The sequence below is a fragment of the Lacerta agilis genome, chromosome 4 (genome assembly GCF_009819535.1).
Source record: "Lacerta agilis isolate rLacAgi1 chromosome 4, rLacAgi1.pri, whole genome shotgun sequence".
NCBI classification, from domain to species: domain Eukaryota; kingdom Metazoa; phylum Chordata; class Lepidosauria; order Squamata; family Lacertidae; genus Lacerta; species Lacerta agilis.
In genome coordinates, this window is record NC_046315.1 from 26560752 (window position 1) to 26586143 (window position 25392).

Here is a 25392-nt window from a genome sequence, read left to right on the forward strand (position 1 = left end):
TTCTGCTCCTTGGTTCTAATCCCACCCTCTGCTGCATCAGAGAACAAATCTTCATCTTCTGCCCAACAATCATGTATGTATGTAAAGACCATTGCCCATGTCTTCCTTTCTCCAAACTACATAACCAGCTTGGTTTCCTGGTTCCACATCCTCCTCTGGACATACTCAATTTTTCCAATGTCCTTCTTAAAATATGGCACCCAGAACTGGATGCAACCTGAATCACACAGAACAGAGTGAAACTCATCTCATGATATCATAGTCCTAGGCTTCTCTTATGCAGCCTAAGATTTCATTAGCTTTTTCAGTGGCTGCACCACACTGCTTGCTCATTTTCTGAGCCACTAAAACTTCTAGATCCTTTTCACACCTACTGCTTTGAAGTCAGGTCTTCATTATTCTGTACTCATGCCTTTGATTTATTTTCGTTTTCCCTAAATGCAGGACTTTACATTTATCTCGGTTGATGTACAGTATGTTTATTTTGCCCAGTGTTTCAGCTTCTCAATATCGTTTGGATCTAATGCTGTAAGCTTTCCTGGCCCTCAGTCAAACTCAGGTTTCTGTTTCTGCCAGAAATTTAAATATGTAAATCTAAGCGTTACAATGGTTAAAGTGACAGTAGGTGAATTGCATGGTTAAGCACAAGCTGAGATGTTGATCCAACGAGTGACAAACACTCTGTCTCTTCCTTTGAAGAACAGGGTGGGGATAAGCTTTCACACAGCAAACAATAGGTTTCTCTGGTCTAGGCAAGCAAACAGATGCTTCCTGGAGTGTGCTGGACTTCTGAGACTTGTTCATGCCAGTGCTGGCATCTCCATGTATCCAAATTACTCTCGGGCATCTCCTCAGGAGAAAGCTCCTTACTGATAGGAGTGACAGGAGGAGCTGGCAGCATGGGCAGCAGCTATCCCTTTAGGGTACTAAAGGTGTTTGATAACACAGGGGTGGGACACCTGTCTGGCAACCCACTTGAACCTTCCCCAGGATCCATCTCCTGATTCTCTCAATCACCAGCCCCCTCCTCCAGCTGAGATGTTTCTTGTAGGCCCAATTTCACCTCCCTCATCTTGCTTGGACCCTCCCCTTGGTTGTCTAGCTCCAGATCCTTGATATCTTTCCCTTCCTATTCAGGATCCTTCCATCTGCTCCATGACATCTCCACAAAGCTCATGACATAAACTATCCCTTCCAGCTCGATGTCACCTGCAGATTTCGAAATGCTGAACAGCACATGGCCTAGACAAAGCTCTGTGGCACTCCACTTGGGACGTCTCTCCAGTTTGACAGAGAGACATCAATGATCACTTACTGGGTATAGTAATTTAACCAGCTGTGAATCCTATTAACCATAACATCGTTCAGCCCACATTTTTCCATCTTCTCAGCAAGAATTCTCAGTGCATAATTTTACTATATAATAAAGAAATTAGAAAATCAGGAAGTGGATGCATAGTTTCTGTATCAATTTGCATTTAGGATTAATTGCATGATTAGCTTTAATTGTACTCAATAAAGGAGATGGAGAGAGGATGTGATTGGTGAGGTGAGGTGAGGTAGGTGGTGGGCAGCAGGAAAGGAGAATGTTAGGGGAAAGGAGAATGTTAGCCACTTTGAAACTCCTTCGGGTAGTGATAAAGTGGTATATCAAATCCAAACTATTCTTCTTCTTCTCTTCTATGTATTATTCTCTCTGTATACTCATTCCCCTTATTATTTTAAGGTGCTAAGTTAAAAACTTTGCTGTTTAAACAGAATTGGGTAGTACTTTTAATCAATTGACCAATTCATTTCACTGCTCTTTAATTTTGTTGCTGGCGATTCTGCCTCTTTCATCTTAGAAGTTACTCATCTTTTATATCTTCTTTCAAAATACATTGTATATTGCTTCCAAAACTCTGGTTATTAGGCAGGACATCAATACTTTAAATAGAGTAGTTTTTATGTAAAGAAGCTTCGTAAGCACATCCAAAATCCAATTTCTAGGCCCAGTTCAAAGTTCTGGGTTTAACCTATAAAGCCTCATGTGGCTCAGGACCACAATACCTCAAGAACCACCTCTCCCACATATGAAGTGACCCAGACACTGCACTCAGCTTCATGTACCGCCTCCCTGAGAGTCTGGAGGGAGGCAACAAGAGAAAGGGAAGTTCTCATGCACTGGCAGATGCTCCAGTTCCAGTTGCCATTTGTTTAAGTACCATGTGATTGTAGCTTGGACACTAAACATTTTTAATCTCTGCACTTCGTGAACAAACCTTTGCTTTTAGTGAAAAACTGGGGATTCAATGTGTGTGAAAGAAGTGTGTGTTAGACAGAAGTGGTGGGATTTGTTGGAAGAAGCTCAACAGCATCTCAAAAGATCTGGCGAGCAGTTCTATCATAAATCTATTGGACTAAATTGACTGAACCCAGTCAGAAAAGAACAGCCGGGAACATGGTGGTGTGTGTCAATCAAGAGCAAAATTGAATCTGCTTCTTTACAGATTTAGCTCAAGATGACTCTCATAGGAATGGATAAGAAAAACAATGGTGGTTCTGTAAAACAGAATGGATAACAGAACTTGCTGTGGAAGAATTTTGCTTATATGTTTGTCTACTTGTTTGCTTTAAAAATGTATATGCTACTTTTCACATAAAATATCAAAGTGGTTCACAATATTCACAGATCAGTAAAATAAATAAATAACAATTAAAAAGCACCCAGATGAATAATCAGTGTATAGTACAGAAACTACATTAGCCAGAACCAGGAAATTTATAATATCAGCTGTCAGGAAATACTAGAGAAAATAGGCAAATCTTCAACTCTTTGTTGAAGTACCTCACCATTGGTAATCTCCTGATTTCCATGAAGAACTCCTTCCACATAGCAGGTGCCATGATAGAGAAGGCCAACCTCTGCATCCCGACCAACCATTCCTCAGTAGGCTGCAGTGCAGTCATCCGTGGTCCACAGTGACCTGGGTAGATTATGTGGCTCATAGATAGTCTAGTTCCAAGGGGTTTCGGAATTTGTGAGGCTATCATTGCATGGTAGCAGGAGATAAGCTATCTCTGTTCAGCAATGGTCATAGCAGCATAGGAGCTTAAGCTGCTGACTGCTGCTCCTCGCAACTGAGATACAGCTACAGAGATGGATCCAGGATCAGCCCAAAACAGTACACCTTCCCTTTCAGAGGGAGTGTGGTTATATCTAGGTGAAAAAATCATTTCTCACACCATAGCTTTTGAAACTCTAGTCGCACACAAGTGTCTAATTCATTGCCAACTTGCACATTTTTGGTGTCGTCCATGAGCTTGGTTGAGATATAACCTATTCACATATTTGAATCTTCAACTGAAGCCCTGTTATGGATTCTGTTAAATTGTAAGTGATCATGCAGAAGTATCTTCTTAAATGTAGCAGCCAAGTTTTTTTAAATTCCTTCCCGCTTAGGCTTGCAACTATTGTAAGAAAGGGTTTATTGTTCAGCAGACTTTTATGGAGTGGTTTGTTGGGTTCTGGGTCTTGGTCTAATCACTGAAGGAAGGATAGATAAAAGCATCATGCAAGTGCACAGTTGGTGACTGACTGACTAGTGAGGATACTAGTGTACTTACACAAAGCTGACTGAGTACACACAAAGCTGATTTTCACTAGGAATGAGGTAGGAACAGAAATTCCCCTTCTCCTTTAGTTAATTGAGCGTTAAAAGTCACTGCAACCCTCATTCATTGCAACTGTAGAAATTCATTGAACATTTACATGAATTAAATAATATTTTATTAGGAGTATTCTTTATTAAATTCCTTCATCTGAGGATCACAGAGCAGTTTACAATTTTGCAATAGTTTACATGTTTTGCACATGGAATTTTATTTCTGGATATTTAATAGAAGAGCTTCCTGTCAGTAATGTGTGCTTTTGGGTAATCTTTTTTGGAAACTACATAATGTAGAAAAGTTTTTAAACTCTTTAAGAAAAGCAGTAGGCAAAAAATAATTTTAACCCCCCCCCCAAATGATGCATTATTTCCATGACCTAAGTGCTATGTGGCAGCAGCTGAGCTGTACACTGTTTTTAATGCTACATTAACTTTTCCATTAATGCTGCTGCTGTAAAATATTAAGCCCTTAAGCAATATAAATCTGCTGTCTGTTTTTTGTTGCTTGATACATTTGCTATAGTTGCTTCTTAAAATCATCACCGTTGTGCTTTCTATGAGAAGGTGGCTTTCCTTTTTGTTGTGATGTTAGGTTGGCTGGTACCTGGAGCAAAGGAGTCTTATTAAACTCTCCAGAATAAACTTAATTCCATATCAGTTTATTTAGGATCATATAATCAAAGGAACATGCATCATAAGCACATACAGTGGCCACTGCTAAATTCTTCTTCTTTGGAAAGTCAAGTGTCTCCTCATGCTAATCTTATGTTACAGTGCACATCATGGGCTCTGGAAATATGCAGCCGCATGAAACCATTATCACTGAAACACATAGTGATGACACATTTTCTTATATTTCCCAACGAAGGATGGCCAACAGCCTTTTATATAATAATTATCAACTACATTTTTTTACTTCACCACTGGAGGCGCACTTCATTGTCTCTTGGGACAGGTGGATGCCAACAACATTTTTATCCCACTTTTCAGACCATTATTGTCTCCCAAAGCAGTTAATACAAGAAGAGACACAGGCCCTGCCCACAAATGAAAATTACAATACACACAATTGAAGGGAATGGAGGGCAAAGGTAGAATGTTGGGCCAGGGTGACCTTTTCTTGTTGATATTCTTCCTTCAGTCGCAGTTGGCGGCTCTTGTTCCTTTGGCCGATGGATGGGGCCAAAGTGTCCTTTCTCCTCATTTCTGCAGCCTCAGGGAAACTGTCAGAGCTGAGCATTTTTCTGGCAGGGAGTGGAGAAGAAACACCATGCTCTTTCTTTGACATCAGAACATAAGAAGAGCCTGCTGTCTAATAAACTATTTTCTGCTACTCTGTCATAGAATTGTAGAGTTGGAAGGTGAACTCAAGGGACATCTAGTCCAACCCCCTCAGATACAGAAATCACAGCTTATTTTTAGCTATTTATACCTTTATATCTATTGGTTTGTGGAAATGTGATTTGTACATGAAAATTTGTTTTCTATATGTGCTGTGTCTCTGTACATTTTATGCCATTTGGCCATGAGTTGAAGTTACGTGGCCATAGATGATGCTGTAGGGTAACATTTTCAACATATCCATAGTTCACATGGGACCAGACTAAAATATAAAAATGCATTTAAAACAGCAAGTCAGCAATTGAATAGGTTAGCACTTTCCGACATCTAGAGAAGCCTGGGTAAATAACTGAGTTTTAAGAGATATTTTAAACATTCAACAGATGAAGTTGCCTGAACCTCCAGAGAGCTGGTGCTATAGCAGAAAAGGCCAGTTCTGAGATGCTTCCAATGGCAATTTGTTGGCTGCAGTCTCCTTTGATTATTATAAAGGTTGATTTGGCCTATAATAGTAGAGGTGGTCTGCTTGTTATACCATACCCATATTGTTCAGCGCATTATATATCAATAATGAAACCGTGAGCTTGGCTCGGTAACGAATAGACAGCTAGAGCACATCCTTCGGCACTAGTGTAATATGTGTGTGTCTAGATGAATCCAGTGATTTTTTTCCTTAAAAAATGTTTAGGGGTACTGTAAGGGTTCTGCTGTGGTTCCTCGAGAGTAAAGAGGCTCGACTAAGGTCCTGTATATTTACAGGTTTTATTGTGCAGATATGTCCAGTGCAGAGCTCAAAAGTCCATGACCATAGTCACTTTAAGATCCCGGAAGTGGGACTTTTCTGGAGCGCCCCGAAACATAAGAAATTGGGCACCTCTAGTCTCCTCCTTCCTTCCTCACACCCCTGCGTAATTGGGGCAACGGAACTGTCGTTGCTCCCTCTTGGCTGGATCCGCTGAGGGGGTGTTGGGTCTCTGAAGCATCCCCCAGCCCTCTCTCTGCTGGGCTGCTTCCGCCAAGGGGGCGTTGGGTCTCTGAAGCGTCGCCCAGCCCTCTCTCCGCTGGGCTGCTTTCCTTCCTGTCGCTCCTGCTGGAAATCCCCCTGCTATCCCCGCAGTGCTGTAGCTCTCTATCCCTTGACAGCCCCTGCACCGCCCCACTGGGCGCTGACTGTTCCCTGACAGGTACTCTCATTTTGACTCACGAAAATCACCCTTTTATAGTTCAAATCAGGAAAAATAAATAGAGTAAATCGACAAAAGTACAAAGATTCACAAAATGTTTAGGGGTATGTGCCCCACCCCCCAGAAAAGAGCATTAGATGTACAACTTAACATTCTAGCTGCAGCATTCTGTGCTAGCCATGGCTTCTGAACCAAGGGCAGGGGCAGCCACACACAGAACATGGCACACTAATTTCACACTAATTTCTTGCTTTTTAGAAGACACTAAGAGGTATGGAGCAGAATTTGATCACAACTGAGACAGTGGCACATAGGAATAGGAGTTAATCCTTCCTCCACCTGCACAATGGTCCCAGTGAAGATCACACTTCTCACACTCCTAGAAAGAGGCAGCCAGTGCTAATTGCAGCTTTTCCTCCAAGAGAAAAAACAAAACAGAATTTGGGGGTTTAATTGGGATTAAGGCATAGGAATCACCTACCTTCCTATCTGCCTCAGTCATGATTATGATTGTGCATCCGCTATTTCTTTTATTTTATTTAAAGGCACACGAAATGCAATTGCCAGTTTATTTTATTGACCCTGAGATTCTGAAGAAAGACACTGGTGAGCTGGGGTTCCTAATTGGTAGAATATGGTAGGCATGGCTATGAAAGCATAACAATAGCTGAAGAGGCAGAAACCCCAGGATGCAGTGTTGTGGAAGAAGGGAGATGAATATTATTTTGCTGGCTGCATAGGACCTGGCTGTGTTTTCTTCTTTGGGAAGAAATTGCTGTCTGTGTTGCGAAGTAGGATGATGCAGTTGTCTGCTTTTTGTTCTGAGCATGACTTCTTATGCAGAGAGTGAACCATGTCCTTTTGAAGGATGGATCCACATATTGATACTATGTAGAAGAACACTTATAATGTATTTCTAATCAGAATGATTTAGAATTCTATAATGTGTTAAATACTGACTGACTTGCACCTGGTGTTGCTCGGGAATTTTTGAGTTCAGTGGTTAAAACCACTGCAGTTTTGAAACGTTCTGTCTGCCATCTTGATTCAGAATGGCATCCAGTTGTATACAACATATACAAAAGCCTGCTCCTTGATCTCAGGAACCGTCATGCAAATTTTATTACAATATCTTGAGAGATTTCCAAATGCATAGTGAACAGGCAAACTAACAACTTTCCAAAATATAGCTATCTTCAGTACTAAGTTGCTAACTTCATTGATGGGCATTGCAGTTGTGGTGCATTATATTTCTGATATTCTATCTTCTGTGTACAAATCTCCCATGTTGGAGTGGTGGGAAACAATATGGATGTGGTTAGGGGGAATAGAGAGAAACATCACCCTTTGCCTTATGATAGATCTCTTGCATCTGCAGTGTTTTGGAGATTCTCACTTGTTGGGAGCACTTTTCATCTTCATATTGACAGGGAAATGTGAATAGACAAAATGTTACATTTTTATGGTAGTTAATAAGAATTTAGTTTACATCTAAGTCTTTTGGCACTATGCTAAAGATGAGAAGCCTTTATTTTATAATAAAACAATGTGAAGTCTATTAGATCTTTATGAATCCTGAGGAAAACATCAGTATCTGTATTCAAAATTTAAAATGAACCAGATCTATCTGTTGAGAACTCTTTTGGCAGCGATTATTTTCACTGTCATCTAAACTGTATTTCACTAGACCTTTCAGTACCTTTTGTTGATGAAACAAAGTTTATGAAATAAATTTCAAGATTATTTTCAGTAAAGCTGATGATATATGTTCTTTTACTGAGGTTATATCAGAAAATCAATATTTGTAAAATTGAAACAGTATAGGTTTGTATTGATCTATGTGGCTAAATCAAAACTAAAGGCTTTGTAACAGCTTTCTTAGACAGCCAGCTACCTACTAGTGGCAAACTATCAATTTTAGCTTTCTACTGATAAATCAGCTTGAAAATTGGATGTCAAATTTTTTTCAGTGAAGTAGTGATTTTTTATGCCCTTTAACCTTCCCCTTATATATTATATAGTTTTATAAGGCTAAGCTTACCTTCTGTAGCCAGTTGTAAAAAGAAGAGGAGACATTTAGTTGGTATTGTTCGTATTTTTTCAGAGTTCTTAAAACCTAATTTTATTACCTCCTTTGTGTTTGCTCGTGAGCTTGGAGAATAAATATTTTCACATTAAAAAAAAAATCAACTGTGATATTTCAGATGGTTCTGTCTTTGACTCTATTTCAAGCAATGGGGATCAATCTTAAGATTTCAGGAATCATTTGCTTCCTAAAGGGGGAGGCTTGATATTTTGCATTAAATGATTGATTTCTTGCTCCGGTGTTAAGATTTTTAACAACTGTTATAACTGCCAATTACAACTGTGCAATAAGGTGTTAGTTTGTAAGATTGCATGTGTTTTCCCCCTCTCCTTTCCCATTTTTATAACAGAGCAGATGGCAAGCGTCCTCTTAGAAAGTGCCTCAGTATGTTATATGGTCTAAAGTATGCTATAAACCCTTTGACTATAAGGAATACGGACTTCTTCTGAGTGTAATGGTATAGTCCTTGATGACATTTGACAGTACTATACCTTTATGCCTCTAGTCAAGACCATAAGTTAACTTAGGAAAGGGTATTGATTGCGAAGTTTTCTGCTGGATAATTACTTCTTGCTGGAGAAAAATGTGGTGTGTATTGATCTGGATGGAAGCATTTCAGTTGCAGTTTCCCTTGGTTAACAGTGAGTGTCATCTTTCAGCCATGATAAATGGTAACTTTGTGGCTCAGTATAATTACTTTGTGGTGAAATGAACCACTCAAACTCTTCTCCTAACCCCCTTTCCCCTTATCAAGGGGCTACCACAATCTTACATTGCAGGCCATGATTTACTGAACTAATCATTTTCTTAATAGAACAAAGTCTTCTCCAGTACGTTTTGGAGTAAATATTATTATTTTTTGAAGCGAATTGCTTTATTTTGAGTCTGTAACTGTGTTCTCCCCTAGCTCTTGTCAGTTTATCTTGACCAGAAAAGGACCTTTCCCTTAAGGCCATCTTTTGACTTCAGTGATTGGATTCAGAGAACAATTTGAATGTACAGTATTGTATCATGATTTCATCAGTGCAGAAATAATACTGTAACAGTCATTTTATTCAATAGTCCCAGAGTCAATGAGGATAGACTAAAATCTAAATATAAAAATGTAAACCACAATGTCAATTTACAGCCACAGTATTTTGATGCAAACAGTGCTATAATACATGTTGCATTTTGAAAACTAATGACTCTGGTTTCATGCCTTATATTTTACGGGACTACTTACTGTGTTACAACTACTACCGTCTCATTAAGCATACTGAAGAATAGGCTTATTATTGCCTTGGATTTGTTTTCAAAAGCCAATTTTAGTGTCTAAATCTAGGTCAATGACTCTGCTCACATACAAGTCCAGATTACATACCAGGGGCAGGATCTATTCTACTGCCAATTGGCCCCATGGTTAATTCTTCCTAATGTCTAACTTTAACTTAGCTTGAGGCTATATAGTTATTTTCCCAGTGATTAGCTGACTGAATAATTCAGTTCATTTATATTGTTGCTAAGATATTTATAGACTATACTGTGACCCTATGTCTTGCTGCTTATAGTCTGTCTAAATTTAGCAGATTTAGTCATTTTCATAAATCACCCTTCATTTTATGTAGGCCGTTGGTTGCCATTGGCAAATTCTCCATATTCTTGATTTTAGGCTGTTTGACACAGTGTTGTAAGGAGTCCATCAAGTTCATAGCTTGAATTTTAAAATGTAATTTCATGTCCACATTAAACTATGTGGAATTTTGTGGTTTGGAGCAAGGAGGTCATGTTGCATATCAACTGTGCTACCTCACACCAAAAAAAATCAGTTTCGCTCCTACATAAAACAATTAAACTAAACTAAACTAAACTAACCTAAACTAAACTAATTTCTGCTAGAGCTAACAAAGGTTTTGTGAGGACTGGTGGCAGTGGCATTTGTTCAAGTGGTAGTGCAGAGTTGTTAGTTCTGCTACTCAAATGTCCACACCTAACACATGAGAAGTGGATAGGCATCGAGTTGTGGCCACATTGTCCTTCTCTGTATGTGGACTCGTTTTCACAAGTAATATTTTTTATTTTTGGTGCAACAAACATTATGGACGTTATCAAAGCATTGCATACAATATGGATTGAAACAACCTAAGAAGAGTGTAGAAAATAAAGATTCTGCTCATGTGAATGAAATGCCTGCATAAAATGAAAGTTTATTTCTGAAGTGTGCTTCCTCTTCTTTTCACTGTTATTTTATGTATTAATATTTTATCTATTAGTTCCTGCCTTACTTTAAAGCCCATATAAGGCAAAATTGCTTTTTCTTCAGAAGGTATTGTGCTGTAGGTATTTGAAGTTACAATAAACTTGTGCTGATTTTAAACCATAAACCCATATAACTTCATTTCAATTTAATTGTTAAGTTATAGAACAAAACAAAATTAGTTGAAAGAAAACAAAATAAGAAGCGCATATTTAGAAGCAGCTGATCAATTTGTAAAGAGAACCACTTTATCTGTTCTCTTTTCCTTTACAAAATCCAATAAACTGCTATTATATTCCTTTTAAATGGTTCCATTACTAGGATTCTATAACAGACTAATCTCTTCATAATTATAATAAATGCCTATAATCAAAGCAGGAACCATTTAAAATAGGAAGAAAGACTGTTTTCCATCAAACACTTTGTTGTTCTCTGACCTTTGGAGCATTAAGCTACAATATAACACTACCTATAGATACAACGTAGCTTTTTCAACTTAGCTTGCTCAAATAAAAATAAGTGGTTGAGATCAATGAAAATGTGGATTGACATATTAATAGTTTTTCTTTTCTTTTCAACCTTTCTACAAAGTAGGAAGAATTAAATGGACAATGACACTAGCATCTAACTGGGTATAAAATCTATGGAATTTAGGTTGCAACCATTGTAATTTAGTTAGAATGTAAAGATTCCTTTGAAAAGAAGAGAGATATTAGAAAACTCAATCAAAGTGAGCAGCACATACCACTGCTGCGCTTTATAAAAGTATTGTTTTCCTTAACACAAAAACTGGTATTGTATTCAGATGAACAAACAATCATTTCCAGAGATCATTTAAGTAACTGAAGGCTGATAAGATTACGGGAAATGACTATATGTGATCAGAATGGCTTTCATCTGCATTTTGTTAGACCAAGCATTGATTTCACTTTTCAGCTGTGAACAGCAAGAGGCCAGCTGTGGCCAAAGGAGCAAGCAAGCAGTGAACTAGGGTCACAACAGAGAAAATGCAACACTTTTAACGATTACAGCTTAGCAAAAAATCTTCATGTTACAACTGTTTGAAAATTATGTATCCACGGGATCTGCAGACTGTCAAAAATAGTGGATTTAAGTTCTGAGGAATTAAACCTTTGAACTGTAGTTAAATAAGTAAACATAATTATAAGGCAAAAACAAACAAAGGGGGTCAAATACAACTTCAAGACAGAAACAACTACATTTAACTTAGTATTCCCAGATGTGTTGAAGGGAAATTTATGAAAAGTGTTTTGAAAAACAAATTCCCATTTAAAAGCGTTTTAGATTCAGTGAAACTAACCTTTCTTTAAACCCTTCACAGCTGTCCTAAAATGTTCTAAAACTATTGTCAGGTATATTTTTAAATATGTAGTGTTACTTAAGAAACAGCCATTACTGAAATAGCATATTAACATACTTCCAGTCCATGGTGAATGGTGTAATACAAAATGTCTACTGAAATCCTGTAGTACACTAAGTGTAGCTTTAAATAACAACCTAGAGTACCAATAAGGTACAATTTCTGGCAGCATATTTATTATTATTTGTATTTCCACATGCAAATATGAGTGTTATAACATTTATTTTCATTTAAAACAACATTCCTTTTTCTCCTATGCTTTCTGATAGCTTAAAATCTAATTCCTATGCTTTGTGATAGCTTAAAATAATCAAAGACCCTTAAAATGCAATGAATGGAACAATAGCCATACAAATATTAAGTCACAGTGTCTACCTGTAAATTTGAATTTGACAAGAGGCAGGAAGGGAAAGTATTTGTACAGGAGCAGTTGCTTTCCCAGATGTTTACATCCCAGACTATCAAAAACAGCACCTTGAAATGGGCTTGGAAACCCCAAACCAGCCAGTGAAATTGTCTCAGTTAGTACAGGTTGGTTGTGTTACTGCCTTCCAGACGTAATAAGAAGGCAAGCTGTAGCATTCTGGTACACTGCCTGCCATTTCCATATCGTCTTCAAGGGTAACCAGACGCAAGCACATAACAGCAGTTGATCGGCAATCCACTGTCCTGTGGGAAGGATCCCAAGAGAGGCAAACAGGCAAATGCCACTTCAGAGTCTGCACTGGCTAGACCAGGCATAGGCAAACTTGGCCCTCCAGATGTTTTGGCACTACAACTCCCATTAACCCTAGCTAACAGGACCAGTGGTTAGGGATGATGGGAGTTGTACAGCGGTACCTCAGGTTAAGAACTTAATTCTTTCTGGAGGTCCGTTCTTAACCTGAAACTGTTCTTAACCTGAGCTACCACTTTAGCTAATGGGGTCTCCCGCTGCTGCTGCTCCACCACCGCACAATTTCTGTTCTCATCCTGAAGCAAAGTTCTTAACCCGAGGTACTATTTCTGAGTTAGCAGAGTCTGTAACCTGAAGCATCTGTAACCTGAAGCGTCTGTAACCCGAGGTACCACTGTAGTCCCAAAACATCTGGAGGGCCGATGGCTGCACTGGATTCGGGATCCTGCAAAGTGAGAACCAAGTCATCTGCAAAGGCTTTTAGTTTAAACTGGTTCGAACCTACCACAATGCCTTTTACCTCTTCATTTTTTCTTAACATGTCTAGCAGTACCACCATGACCAAAATAAAGAGTAGGGGAGAAAGTGGGCACCCTTGCCTGGTCCCTTTTTCTATTTTAAGTTCCTCTGAGACCACATTATTTACAATGATTTTAGCTTTTTGCTCAGTATATATTGCATTAATACCATTAAAAAATTCTTGGCCAACCTCCATCTTTTGCAAGTTCATCTTCATAAAATTCCAAGAAATGTTGAAGGCCTTTTCTGCATCTATGAACATCAAAATAGCTTTACGATCCTTTTTGACCTCCAACATCTCTAGAATGTCTATAACATTTCTGATATTGTCTTTTATGTGTCTACCAGGCAGAAAACCCACCTGATCCTTATTTATGCATTCATTCAATACTTTTTTCAGCCTTCTAGCCAGAATGTTTGCAAATATTTTGTAATCCACATTCAATAAGGAGATTAGTTGATAGTTTTTAATCTGAGTTTTGTCTGTATCTGGTTTCGGTATCAGAGTAATAAAAGCATCCTTCCAGGTCTCGGGTGCCTGGACTCCCCCCCCCCTTAAAATTTTGTTACAAACTTCCATCAGCAGATAAATCAACCATTCTTTCAATGTTTTGTGGTATTTTGCTGATACGCCATCAGGTCCTGGGGCCTTGCCAATTTCCATTTGGGTAACAGCTTGTTCCACTTCTTCTCTTGTAATTAGGTCATTGAGTAGATTCTTCTTTTCTGTGGGAATTTTCTGCGACCCATTTAAGTCCACAAATTGTATTTCTTTTAAGCTGCCTCTGAAGGACCTGTATCCTAAAAGTCAGGATCTCTTCTAAGAATTGTAAGAAAGAAAATCACTTAATTTGCATCATTCTCTCTAACAGTAAACTTAGGTGCTTTAGTCCCTAATCTATCAAGTGAACAGTGCTAAGAAAAAACAAAATAGGAAACAAAATAGGAAATTCTTTCCAGTAGCACCTTAGAGACCAACTGAGTTTGTTCTTGGTATGAGCTTTCGTGTGCATGCACACTGAAGAAGTGTGCATGCACACGAAAGCTCATACCAAGAACAAACTCAGTTGGTCTCTAAGGTGCTACTGGAAAGAATTTCCTATTTTGTTTCCTATTTTGTTTCGACTATGGCAGACCAACACGGCTACCCACCTGTAACAAGAAAAAAACAAGACATTGTTTCCCCATAGTACTGAGCCTTTTTATCTGGGAGTGTGAGTGTGTGTGCGTGTGTACACGCGCACACGCATGTACACAAAAACTCATCAATTGAAATAAATTCAAAAAGTAAAATTCAAAATTTCCTTTTGCTGCCTTCCACCTTTTTGCAGGGTGAGGTGGGGGAAATGTTGTTGCCAAAACATAACAGTACAGTCCTCAAATCCTGGATTTATTCATTTTAGTATAAGCAGCTCTCATTTCCAGTCTGGGGGAAAGGGTAAAAAAAGGAACAAGAAGTTGGGCAGACTGTGTGAATCTAACAATTAAGTCTATGAAGCCAGTTGGACCATTAAAGGTTGAAAGGGTCAGTATAATCCTAAGACATTTGCCTTGTATAGCATAGCAGTTGAATGGTAGAGAAGAAGGAAGGGCTCCTCTGTGAGCCTCAAACAGCACTACAAGCTTCTAGCTTAAGGCTGCACTCTTTAGTTAGGGGCCAGGTTAAACTGCAACATTTTATTGCAAGACTACTTGTATTTTTCTGTTGTTAAACTTTTTGAAATCTTATTCAGTTGGCTTAGAAGCCAGCAATTCATCCTGGCCATTAGTAAGAAATATCCTGTATCAAATCTGTACAAATTGTCTTAGCAAGTGGTGAAGCTCAATGTGGAACAAATATCTATTTTTAAATTAAAAAAAAAACCAAAAAACATTGTGGAGGTTTACAAATACAATGGATCTTGAGCTCAATGTAGGTGAAAGCTTCCCTTAAAAAAATCTATTGGGTGGCAATTATAAATTGGCTGTGTTACATTGGGTTGTTTTGTACAAACTAAATTATAGAGAATCTCTTTATTATAGGACAGTGCAGCAAAACACAGCAATGGATTTTGCACTGTGTGCAGTAGCTTAATCAATTTCATTGCTCTCTATGCAAAATAATGAGTTCTCCATATCTCTACCAATGTCATAGGGAAATGGATAGAAAAATCAAAGATTCAAAGTTCCTTGATTCAGAATGCAGCAGTTTGACCCTGAGCAGAGTTTCTCTTAAATATTCATATAAATAATGAGCATTAAAAGTTGCATACTTAATGGCAACTATTTTCATATAAGTACCTTAAATAGCACACTGAGTTTAGGGAACTGGATCAACAAGTTGAATTGCTAGGTTGAAAACCAATACATGAAAAGTTAAGTGATGTATGTAATAATGAGTCAAATTGTATACCTTGATCTTAATTTTATGTAGAGAGATTGTATTTGCTTTTTGAATTGGCCTGTATGGTCAATATATGCATGCTGCTAATACACTTCTTACGATTTTGGTGTCATACTTTTACACTTTACAACTTTAGTCTGTTGTCCAGTAACGTGCAAAAGTTACCTGCCAATATTTTGACTTTGTAATTTTAAAGAAGCTCCATTTGCAGCATAATTAGCTTTTAAGTGTATCATCTATTTAGAAAAAAGAATGGACAAATAGTTGTATCCAATGTTGTCACATATCTGACAAGATTATTTAATCCACCCATTCAGTTTTCCCCACACCACTTTCTACTCTGCTCCAAAGGATACCTCAACTTTCTGGAGTAAATTGGGAGAAGGACATGGGGAATCTTGCCTTCTGTTGGCAGAATCCTTTACTGGGTCCAAGTGCCCTCCATCAGTGAAGGAGCACAGTTGGATACAACCCAAATGCATTTTAACATTTTGAAAAACTACTAAAGAAAATATTTGTTTCCTTCCACTGCCATCTCTTTTGCTATCAGCACTGGAGTATGTGGGGCTGATAAATTTCATAGTGAGGGCTGTAGAAACACAATTCTGAAGAGGATTCTTCTTGTGATGTTTCTGGAGATAGAAAAATGTGTAAAGTTTCAGTGGATACAGGCCATCAAAACCTACACCCATCTCCAGTACTTATACAGGCTATCCTCAACCAACCAAAAGATCTTTAACACCATGGATTTTCTGTACATCTGTTAGTAATATTCTACTTTCCAATATGTCCCACCCATAATTTAAGAGAAGATTTATCTGTGTTCAGGTCTCTTTTTTGGTGGCAAAGTTCAGTGTTCATCTTTTGAACAGTGGCAGTTCGAGCAGTCCTGCCTCTTTAAATTTCCGTAATGTTTATACTCCAGGTAACTTTAACAGCTTTCAGTAGTTACTTTACTTTTGAAGATAAAATGTTAAAAAAGATTACCTCACAAAGGCATTTGCTATTTTTACCAATACTTTGTTGAAAAGTAAATACTTTTCTGTCTCACTAGGAGTGTGTATTTAACTTAATGAATGCTAATTTTACAATATTTTAATGTTTTATAATTCATTAACTTCTGTGTTTTAGAAAAAGCTTAGTCCTCAAATTCCCATAACACCCCTCCCCCCATATCATTAGTCTGTGGCTTTTTCTCATCACTTTTCCTCACAGTGTGTTATTAAGCAATAGTATTCCTAAAAAATTAAACCAGCTAACCTAAAAAGACAGTTCATCTTAGAGTATATTTTACCCTGTATGCATTTGTATGTGTGTGAGAGACTAATCCTTAGTTATTTCTTGAAAGTGTGCCTTTATTTAGTCAGAACAGTATAACAGAAGTGCACACTTGTGTTATGGAATATGGATTTGTGTGAAAAGTGATTGAAATTGCTGAAATACGTTCAAACAGAATGGGAGAAAATTGATGGCTTCCTGCTCCAAGTTCTACTGAAACTAATTAACCTCTGTGTTTTGTTGACTTTAGTGTGATTTTGATAGTTTCTTGAAAGCGCTTAATCCATGTGATCATACTTACAAGTGTTAACTGAAGTAAAGGTTGATAAATCATCCATCATGATATCAGACTTTTACCAAAGGTATATGGATATTAATTTTAGTTGTAGAAACATCGAAGAAGAAATATGTTTTAAAGTACAGCTGTTTTTCATTCTCTTCTTTAAACTGTAGAGGTAAACTACATTGTGAGTCGAGGACCCGCCACCCACGTAGAGATAAATAAGACACAAGGACACATGTATTTTAGGTTAATGGGCTAAATAAGGCCACAACATTATTGGTTACAGCATGTGAGTGGTATTGGCTTAGGCACTGGATCAAACAATCTATAAATGACCCCACCCTGCTCAGTGGGGGATCATTCAAAGGTTAACAGCCAGTGGGAGCTTGTTGATGCAAATACAACTGGAAGCTTCCCCATACATCACCGGGGGTCGTGCCATGGCGCTAGCCACCAGCAGGGCATTGGATAGGATCCATGACCGCCAGATTCCTTTAACGGAATACCCAAACATGGGGAGGGGTAGGTGATGGCCACAGCCTGCCCTCTAACACACCACACATATTCCAATGCCTAACCCCCAATACCCGAAAAGTTGTGACGATTTGCTACGAGGTAGGCGAAAAACCAAGAGGCTGGTGCCAATTTGCTAAATGGATAAAAATTCCTACCAGGCCCCCTGGGCAACCAAGGCAACCAACCAAAGTCCATAGCAATGTCAAAAGCAAAGAAAGCTAAAAAAGCCAATGCAATTCTGGGCTGCATCAATAGGAGTATAGCGTCTAGATCAAGGGAGGTAATAGTACCACTATATTCTGCTCTGGTCAGACCTCACCTGGAATACTGTGTCCAGTTCTGGGCACCACAGTTCAAGAAGGATACTGACAAGAGAAGAGAAGGTTAAGGGGTGATATGATAGCCATGTTCAAATATATAAAAGGATGTCATATAGAGGAGGGAGAAAGGTTGTTTTCTGCTGCTCCAGAGAAGTGGAAACGGGGCAATGGATTCAAACTACAAGAAAGACGATTCCACCTAAACATTAGGAAGAATTTCCTGACAGTGAGAGCTGTTCGGCAGTGGAATTTGCTGCCAAGGAGTGTGGTGGAGTCTCCTTCTTTGGAGGTCTTTAAGCAGAGGCTTGACAGCCATCTGTCAGGAATGCTTTGATGGTGTTTCCTGCTTGGCAGGGGGTTGGACTGGATGGCCCTTGTGGTCTCTTCCAACTCTATGATTCTATGAAAGAAATGACCTAAAGGGAGGGTGGGCGGTTGATCCGTTGAAAACAGGAAGCATAATGGGACCCCAGTGCTGCCACGGCCGCTTAAACGTGGCAAAACCCCACCCCCAAGCCAGCCCTATTGGCTGGCTGAAGGGCTTGGAGCGGCAGCTGGGAAAGATGATGCAGGAGGCCAAATACGCCCCCCTGCTGACGCAGGAGTCAGCTCCTGCTCACAACTCCTCCCCTCTGGAAAGAGGAGAGGTCTTATACGAAGCTAGAACTAATATAAAGGTCTTCTCCTCCCAACAACTACGGGTGAATAGCTAGCCAAATGTGGTCTAACAATAGATTTTTGCAAATAAGCAATGGTGCTTGGATACACATAAGTACCACACTTTGGAGTGATTATATGCTGTGATCCTATACATGTATAACTGGATGTCATTCCCATTGGGTTCAAAATACCTGTGCAGAGGATTGCAATTCGTGTATCATGCTAACATAAAGGACTTCAGAAGGATCTGATCAAGTGACAGAATAAGCAGCTGGTTATCTTTTCTGACAAGTATAGCATTTCAACCGTTTTGGATGTAGACACTTGGGCAATAGGTGACTGTAAGCACAAAAATGATTTAAAAAATGTCCATGTAAACAATATATCTATAGGATTAGTATGCTCCCAGCTATATAGTGATATAGGCTGCTAAATGGACATTTCTGCTTGCTGTGCAACAGTAAAGAGAAAGCAAACAGTGTTGGGCAAAGTGTTTGAAGAGTGGACTTCACTGGTATTCTTTCAGCAGTAGTGTTTGGGTCATGTTCTACACAATGAGTACTCACAAACTTGAAATTTCTAAGTGGGGACTAAACATTACAGACCCATAGAATCTGCACACTGAGATTATCCAGGTACTGTTGCATATAAAATAACTGTCCTCGTTTGTAATGATTTGTGTGAATGAAGAAAATAAATATAAAAGGAAGGCATCGAATTTAAAGATTTTCAATATATGTAATTAACCCATTGAGTCTATCTCAGCATATCATTGAAACAAAGAGAATGTTAAGAATTAAAGTTTTGTATCAATGAGATTTGCCTTGATAAGACTGGATATTTTTTTCTGAAAAAAATATTAAACCCTCATGCTTCAGTGCATAAGACAACTGCTAACTGATGGAGGTTAAGTGCAGCCTATCTCTGGCGTGACATTTATTCCATAAATGTCAACTACAAAGTTTCTTGCACCTTCCTTGAAAACATCTGTGTTTTGCCTGCTTTCAGACTGACTTAGTGGAACCAGTTGTCCAGCTAAATGTCTTACTTGCTTTCGGGTATAGTTCCTTTGTGATATACCAGTTCTATATATCTATCTAAATATGTCTTTGTTGGCAACAGATCTAGCTTTTTCCAGTGTTAGTTTCTGAAAAATGAGATGCCATAATTCATTTTCTCAAGGCAAATGATCGGAATAGGCGTTTTCTTAGTGGGACTTCCCATTTTCCCACTTACATGTCAACACCAGTAAAGTTTCTGCCAACAACAGGTTTCTTGATCTGATTGCTTACAGGTAACTATATACACTAATGTAATAAGCAATGAAGGACCACGGCATGTTTCAAATTACTAATTTGGTTCTCTTTAAAAGGAAACTATTAGGCTTGTTAGATCTTTGTTTCAGGTTAAAAAAAAATCACACAGAATTGTGAAAAGATTTTGACTTGCTCTTTGCATTTCATTAACAATTTCTTAGTGTTTTTCATATTGAAGTGACCTTCTTGCAAACAGATACTGTAGCTTTCATTGGCTAACTGTTTACTTGCACCAGCCAATGGCAGTAATATTTTCATCCTTACTGGAGGTCAAATTATCACTTTTTCAAAGTGCAGTTCCAAAAGTGTGCATACCAGTGCACGAAAGAAGGTGAACACAGCCTTGCAGAGGAAGGATGGAGAGGTTTCGGAATTTATTGCATATGTATAAAGTTACAATTTTAGTAAGAGTTGTGTTTCTGGTATCCTCAGTGTTAATAACAAAGCTGTTAAGCTGGATCTGGATCTGGATCTGGTCTATACAGGCAACCCCCAATTTGCATGGGGGGTGAGTTCCAGGTCACCACCCGTGACTGCGGAGTGCACATAAGCCCACTCTACCCTGTTATTCTCCCTCCTGTGTTCTGTCCCCTTTTCTAGCCAATTCCAGGTCACTGCAATGTGTTCGTGCACAGTTGCACGTCAGTTGGACACATGTAAGACTGTTGCTGCCTCTATAGGGGGCCCACAGGAATAGCCATAGGAATAATTTGCTGTCTTCTATTGTACATATCACATTTAATATGGACTTATGTCCTCACTTCTAGTTGCCTGTGCAATCTGTCTAGTAGGAAAAATAGATGTTGATAGATCAGGTTATCCCAACCTACCCATAGCCTACAGTGGCATTCATGGGTGCCAGTTCACTTTAAAGTTTATATATGTGGGGAGAGCAAGGTGTGTGAGAATGTGAGGCTGACTTCTGTGCCCACTGAGTGCATAACCTACTTGTAGGGTATCTGTCTGTCTGTCTTTTCTCTCTCTCTCTCTCTCTCTCTCTCTCTCTCTCTCTCTCTCTCTCTCTCTCTCTCTCTCTTTCTCTTAAATCTATGGGCACAGGAGGGGTTAAGCACCCATCCACTCCCATGCTAATGATCCCTTGCAACTGCCTCCCCACCCCCACCCCACTTTCACAACATTTTTTGTCATTATAAAGTCTTATTCTGAGAGAAGCAGGTGTGATTTAAAAATGGATAACTACTGAAGCTTAATTCTGCATGAACCATCATGGTGGCTCTCCAATCTTCCTGCCTCTGTCTTTTACATTTTTGTATTTATTTTGTGTAAAGACTTGCATTTGTGAAGGCATAAAACAGCCAAGATTAAGGTGCATTCTAGTGCCAGTCATACCCTACTATATCAGTAAATATATAATGTACATGCCGAATACTAGTTTTGTTTCCTTCCCACCCACCCCTGATTTGCTGATATAGTAAGACAGAGGTTTAAGCACTATCTTATCCTGATGATCCATCATATTGACATGGAACCTGTAGATAAAATAATAATAGTTAGCATTTTGTCAGTGCCATATTGCAAATTTTGAGATTCTTGACTGTTTCCATATTTAGTAACTAAATTTAATATAAATGAATGCATGTATTTGCATGTTTGGTAGGATATGGGTTAACAATGGTTTCTGAATCATTCTGTGAAACTTTAATATTGGTTCTGAATGCAAAACAGGCAGTGTAAAATGATGATGGCTATGGTTGTTAATGACTTGTTTTAGCTGGGAGCTATAAAATCATCCAAGGACTCTGTTGGTGTTGGAATAATAATTTACCTAGACAATTACCACATGGTGGAATTTTTTGCAGCTCTAATTCAGAGTTATTAATAATGAATAAAATTGCAATTTTCTCAGGTTGCTGGGGGCAATGGGGAATTATTTCAATGAATATTTCAGCACATTATTTTAATCATAGTTCCACAAAAATTCAAGTGGGCAATATTTTATACTTTTAAGTTTAGTCTGCTAAGAGACTGTAGTCATTAAATTGCAAAATATTTGCTCTTAGGTCCATTCTATGATTTACAATCTTTTTTTTTTAAAGAAACACTGTAAAAGAAAGCAAGCTGTGTCATTAATACTTGTAATTTGATGCTGCATTTGTTAATGGGCTTGGTGTGATTAATGTGTTTTTTTTTGCAGTAGTCAGAGCGGTTTGAGAAAGTTGAATCCTTAAATGCTTCAATGAAAGTAAAGAAGTACTCAAATACTGTACTTTAATAATATATGTTGTAATATTTTCCTTGTACTCACTGAAAAAGTAAGGAAATGTTTTATTGAGCTGCTGCTCCTTCTCTGTATGCCAGTGTAGTCGTCACTAATCTTTTATTATTGTTGTTGTTGTTATTTTCTTAGCCAACTGCATGATTTCTGGCGCTTAGATTATTGGGAAGATGATCTGCGTCGACGGAGGCGGTTTGTTCGCAACGCCTTTGGCTCCACCCATTCTGATGCGTTGCTCAAAGCTGCTGTGGAATATGGTCAGTACTCATCGTAACATACCCACTCTCTAAAACGCTTTCTTTTTATTTGTAAGATGATTCTGAGAACCATCCACTTTACTCCCTTTTTCCTTTTAGTACCTTTTTGGCCTTGCATGAAAGATGCACATAGCTACAAGCTTTGTAGGGTACTTAGTGTTTAGAGCTCCTGCTTTCCGAGGCCCTTCTTATCCCTGGGAAGGAGCTGACATGTTATTCAAATAGGAACGTGGCTGTGAACATTACCCCTATTGTGTTCAGGTAAAGGAGAGGTTCTGGGTACTGTACAGTGATTTTACTCAGCTATGGTTAAGGTTGCTAGCACTTTACTGGATACAGTAATCTGAGGTTACTATAAAGAGGAGTGTTCTGTTGACAGTAGTAGTAAGGGAAAATATATGAGAAAGTGGAATGACATCACATTGTAGAGTGGGAAAGGGGGGGGCGGGAATTGTCAACAGACAGTATGTTCCAATGCGGGATATTTATTAGCATTTCTCATTGGTGAAGGAGCTGCTCGTAGCTACTGCAGTGTCTCAGGCTAGTAGTGGGGCAGCAGGTATGAGGATGCAAGATGATGCAAAAAATAATAATTTTGTAAGTTGTGTGACTTTGCTTCTCAATTTGATCCTTTTACTCTGGCTTTTTTATTTGATGCTTTAATGTGCTGTAAACCGCTTTGAGGGTTTTTTCTGAAAAATATAAAGCAGTATAGAAATGAATGTAATAATAATAATAATAATAATAATAATAATAATAATAATAATAATAATACCATTGTCTAGAAAGAACAATGTAGCAGAGAGAGGTAAGCCAGCCAGTTAGTTGCTATGTCAGCCAAAAAGCTATCTATAGGCCAAATTTGATCTGTGGGGATCAGTTATCTACCTCAAATAAATAAATAAATGTTCTTCATGTGTACACCCCCCCCCCCACATGCTTAATGATATTGAAATGAACTCTAATCAATCTTTGCTATGGTTTAATATTTCCAGGTTTGCAAAGTGTTCATTTTCAGAAACGTTTTGCGATTCCACGCTGTAATTAGTTTTGATTAAAATTTCGAGGGGCATTCCCCCACAATATACAAATATTTAAAACTCATAAGGTGAGCAACCAAACAGTGATATGAAGAAGGACCTTAGTAAACATTTTATACATTTGCCTCATGAGCACAGAAATCTCTACAAACCCATTAGGTTGCCCTTCTCTATAACCACAAACATTAGAAATTTGCTTTGGGAGTTTTTTTGTTTTTAATATGTACTAAGATTCTAAAGGTTTTGCTGAAGCTGCTGTATTCCACTTCAAAATTATACTTCACACTCCATGCTATTATTTGTTCTGTGTAGATATTTCAGAGCCCTTTGATACAACTCTCTCTCTCTCTCTCTCTCTCTTTGTGTGTGTGTGTGTGTGTGTGTGTTCATGTTCATGAAGTATACACAGAACTTGTGAATCAACTATTTTTAATCCTCGTTTGAATTAGTAAAATAATGCTGTCTTGTAGACTTTGTATACTACACTCTTAAGCAGTGCTATTTTTCTAGAAAAATAGGTGTCAGAGCTCACCATGAACTTCTTCCTTGTTCTCTTAGAATGACAATGGCTTCTATCTGAAAGCTGCTGGAGCTCCAGCTGGTGAAAAAAAGCTCAGCCCTTAAGTATTATATAGTTACTTATTGGAGTATAGGAAGCTTCCTTCTACTTTTTTAGACCAGGGGTCATCTGAGTCAGTATTGGCTATACCAGAGACAGCCAATGTGGTACCCTTCAGAATACGCAAAGTATAGCTCCCATTATCCCTAACCATTGTCCATGCTGACGAGAGCTGATGGGAGTTGTAGTCCTCAATATCTGGAGGGCACCGGTCTGCACAGACTTGCATTGACTCTCCAAAGGTTTCAGACAGTCCTTCCAGTCCTACCTTGAGGTATCAGGGATTGCAATTGGAAGTAACATTCATAACATAGCACCATTCTACTTAAACCATCACAGAGAATCCTGGGCACTGTAATTTGTTAAAGGGTGCTGACCTCACAGAGCTACAGTTTGACAAACTACCATTCCAAGGATTCTCAGTGACTGTCAAATACAGTGGTACCTCGGGTTACAAACACCTTGGGTTACAAACACTTCGGGTTACAGACTCCACTAACCCGGAAGTAGTACCTCAGGTTAAGAACTTTACCTCAGGATCAGGTTAAGAACAGACCTCCGGAACGAATTAAGTCCGTAACCAGAGGTACCACTGTAGTGCTTTCAATGCAACATCTGTGTGTACAGCTTGTGTTTTAAAGCTTGTATTCTACCACTGAGCTATATAGCCCTACCTCAAAACTGGCTTGTGTCACACTGAACCACCATCATTTTCCTTGGGCATTTTATTTTATTTGTGTTTTATAGAGAAGAGGAAAGACAGTAAAGCAGAAAGATAGTGGGCATAATGAGACAAAACCAAATAAAAGGATGAAAGAAGCAGGGAGGAATGAAAAGAAGCAGTAACGTATTTGGGCTAAAATTAGGTCCTGATCTGTACAGGGTGAAGACTATTGATCACAACTGTGCAGCTGTATAAGATATACATTGACATAGCTGTAGTGTCAGATTGAATCCTGTACCTAGAAGCAAGCAGTCTAAAACTGAGTGGTTGCATGTGGAGCAGGGGCAGCAAAATTTTCAGCCAAGCATGTTTAGGGCCAAGCACCCAGCAAATGAGCACACAAGGAAATGGTGGGATTAAGAGGTATAGAAACCCCCCCCCCCAAAAAAAAGGATCTTGCCGAGTAAAATTAAGAGAACCTCATATTGTTTTCCCAATATTGTATTCAGATAAAGAAGGAAATAAAACTGGCACATAGGTGGAGAAATGTTGGCTCTGTCACTATTGGTTATATTTCAGATCACAACAGAAGGAAGTCGCCACTTATGCGGTACTAACGTAAATGTTTCTGAAGCTTTCAGTATCAAAATTAACAACAACCTTCTAGAGGAATTTAAAACAGCTTGCTGTGAGATTAAATCCCATAGATTTTACCTTGATGGACTTTTTGAGGCTTGTGCTTATGGA

General features: G+C 38.6%; 1 protein-coding gene across 12 annotated transcripts in view; it reads left to right on the forward strand.

Annotated features, from left to right (window-relative positions):
• The window catches only part of NBEA (neurobeachin), a 364492-nt gene that overhangs the window by 157015 nt on the left and 182085 nt on the right, over positions 1-25392 (forward strand). For all 12 annotated transcript variants that reach the window (XM_033146505.1, XM_033146506.1, XM_033146495.1 and 9 more), the window contains one exon: positions 22198-22322. In XM_033146505.1, the coding sequence (XP_033002396.1) occupies positions 22198-22322 (125 nt within the window). The remainder of the gene's footprint in view (positions 1-22197; positions 22323-25392) is intronic.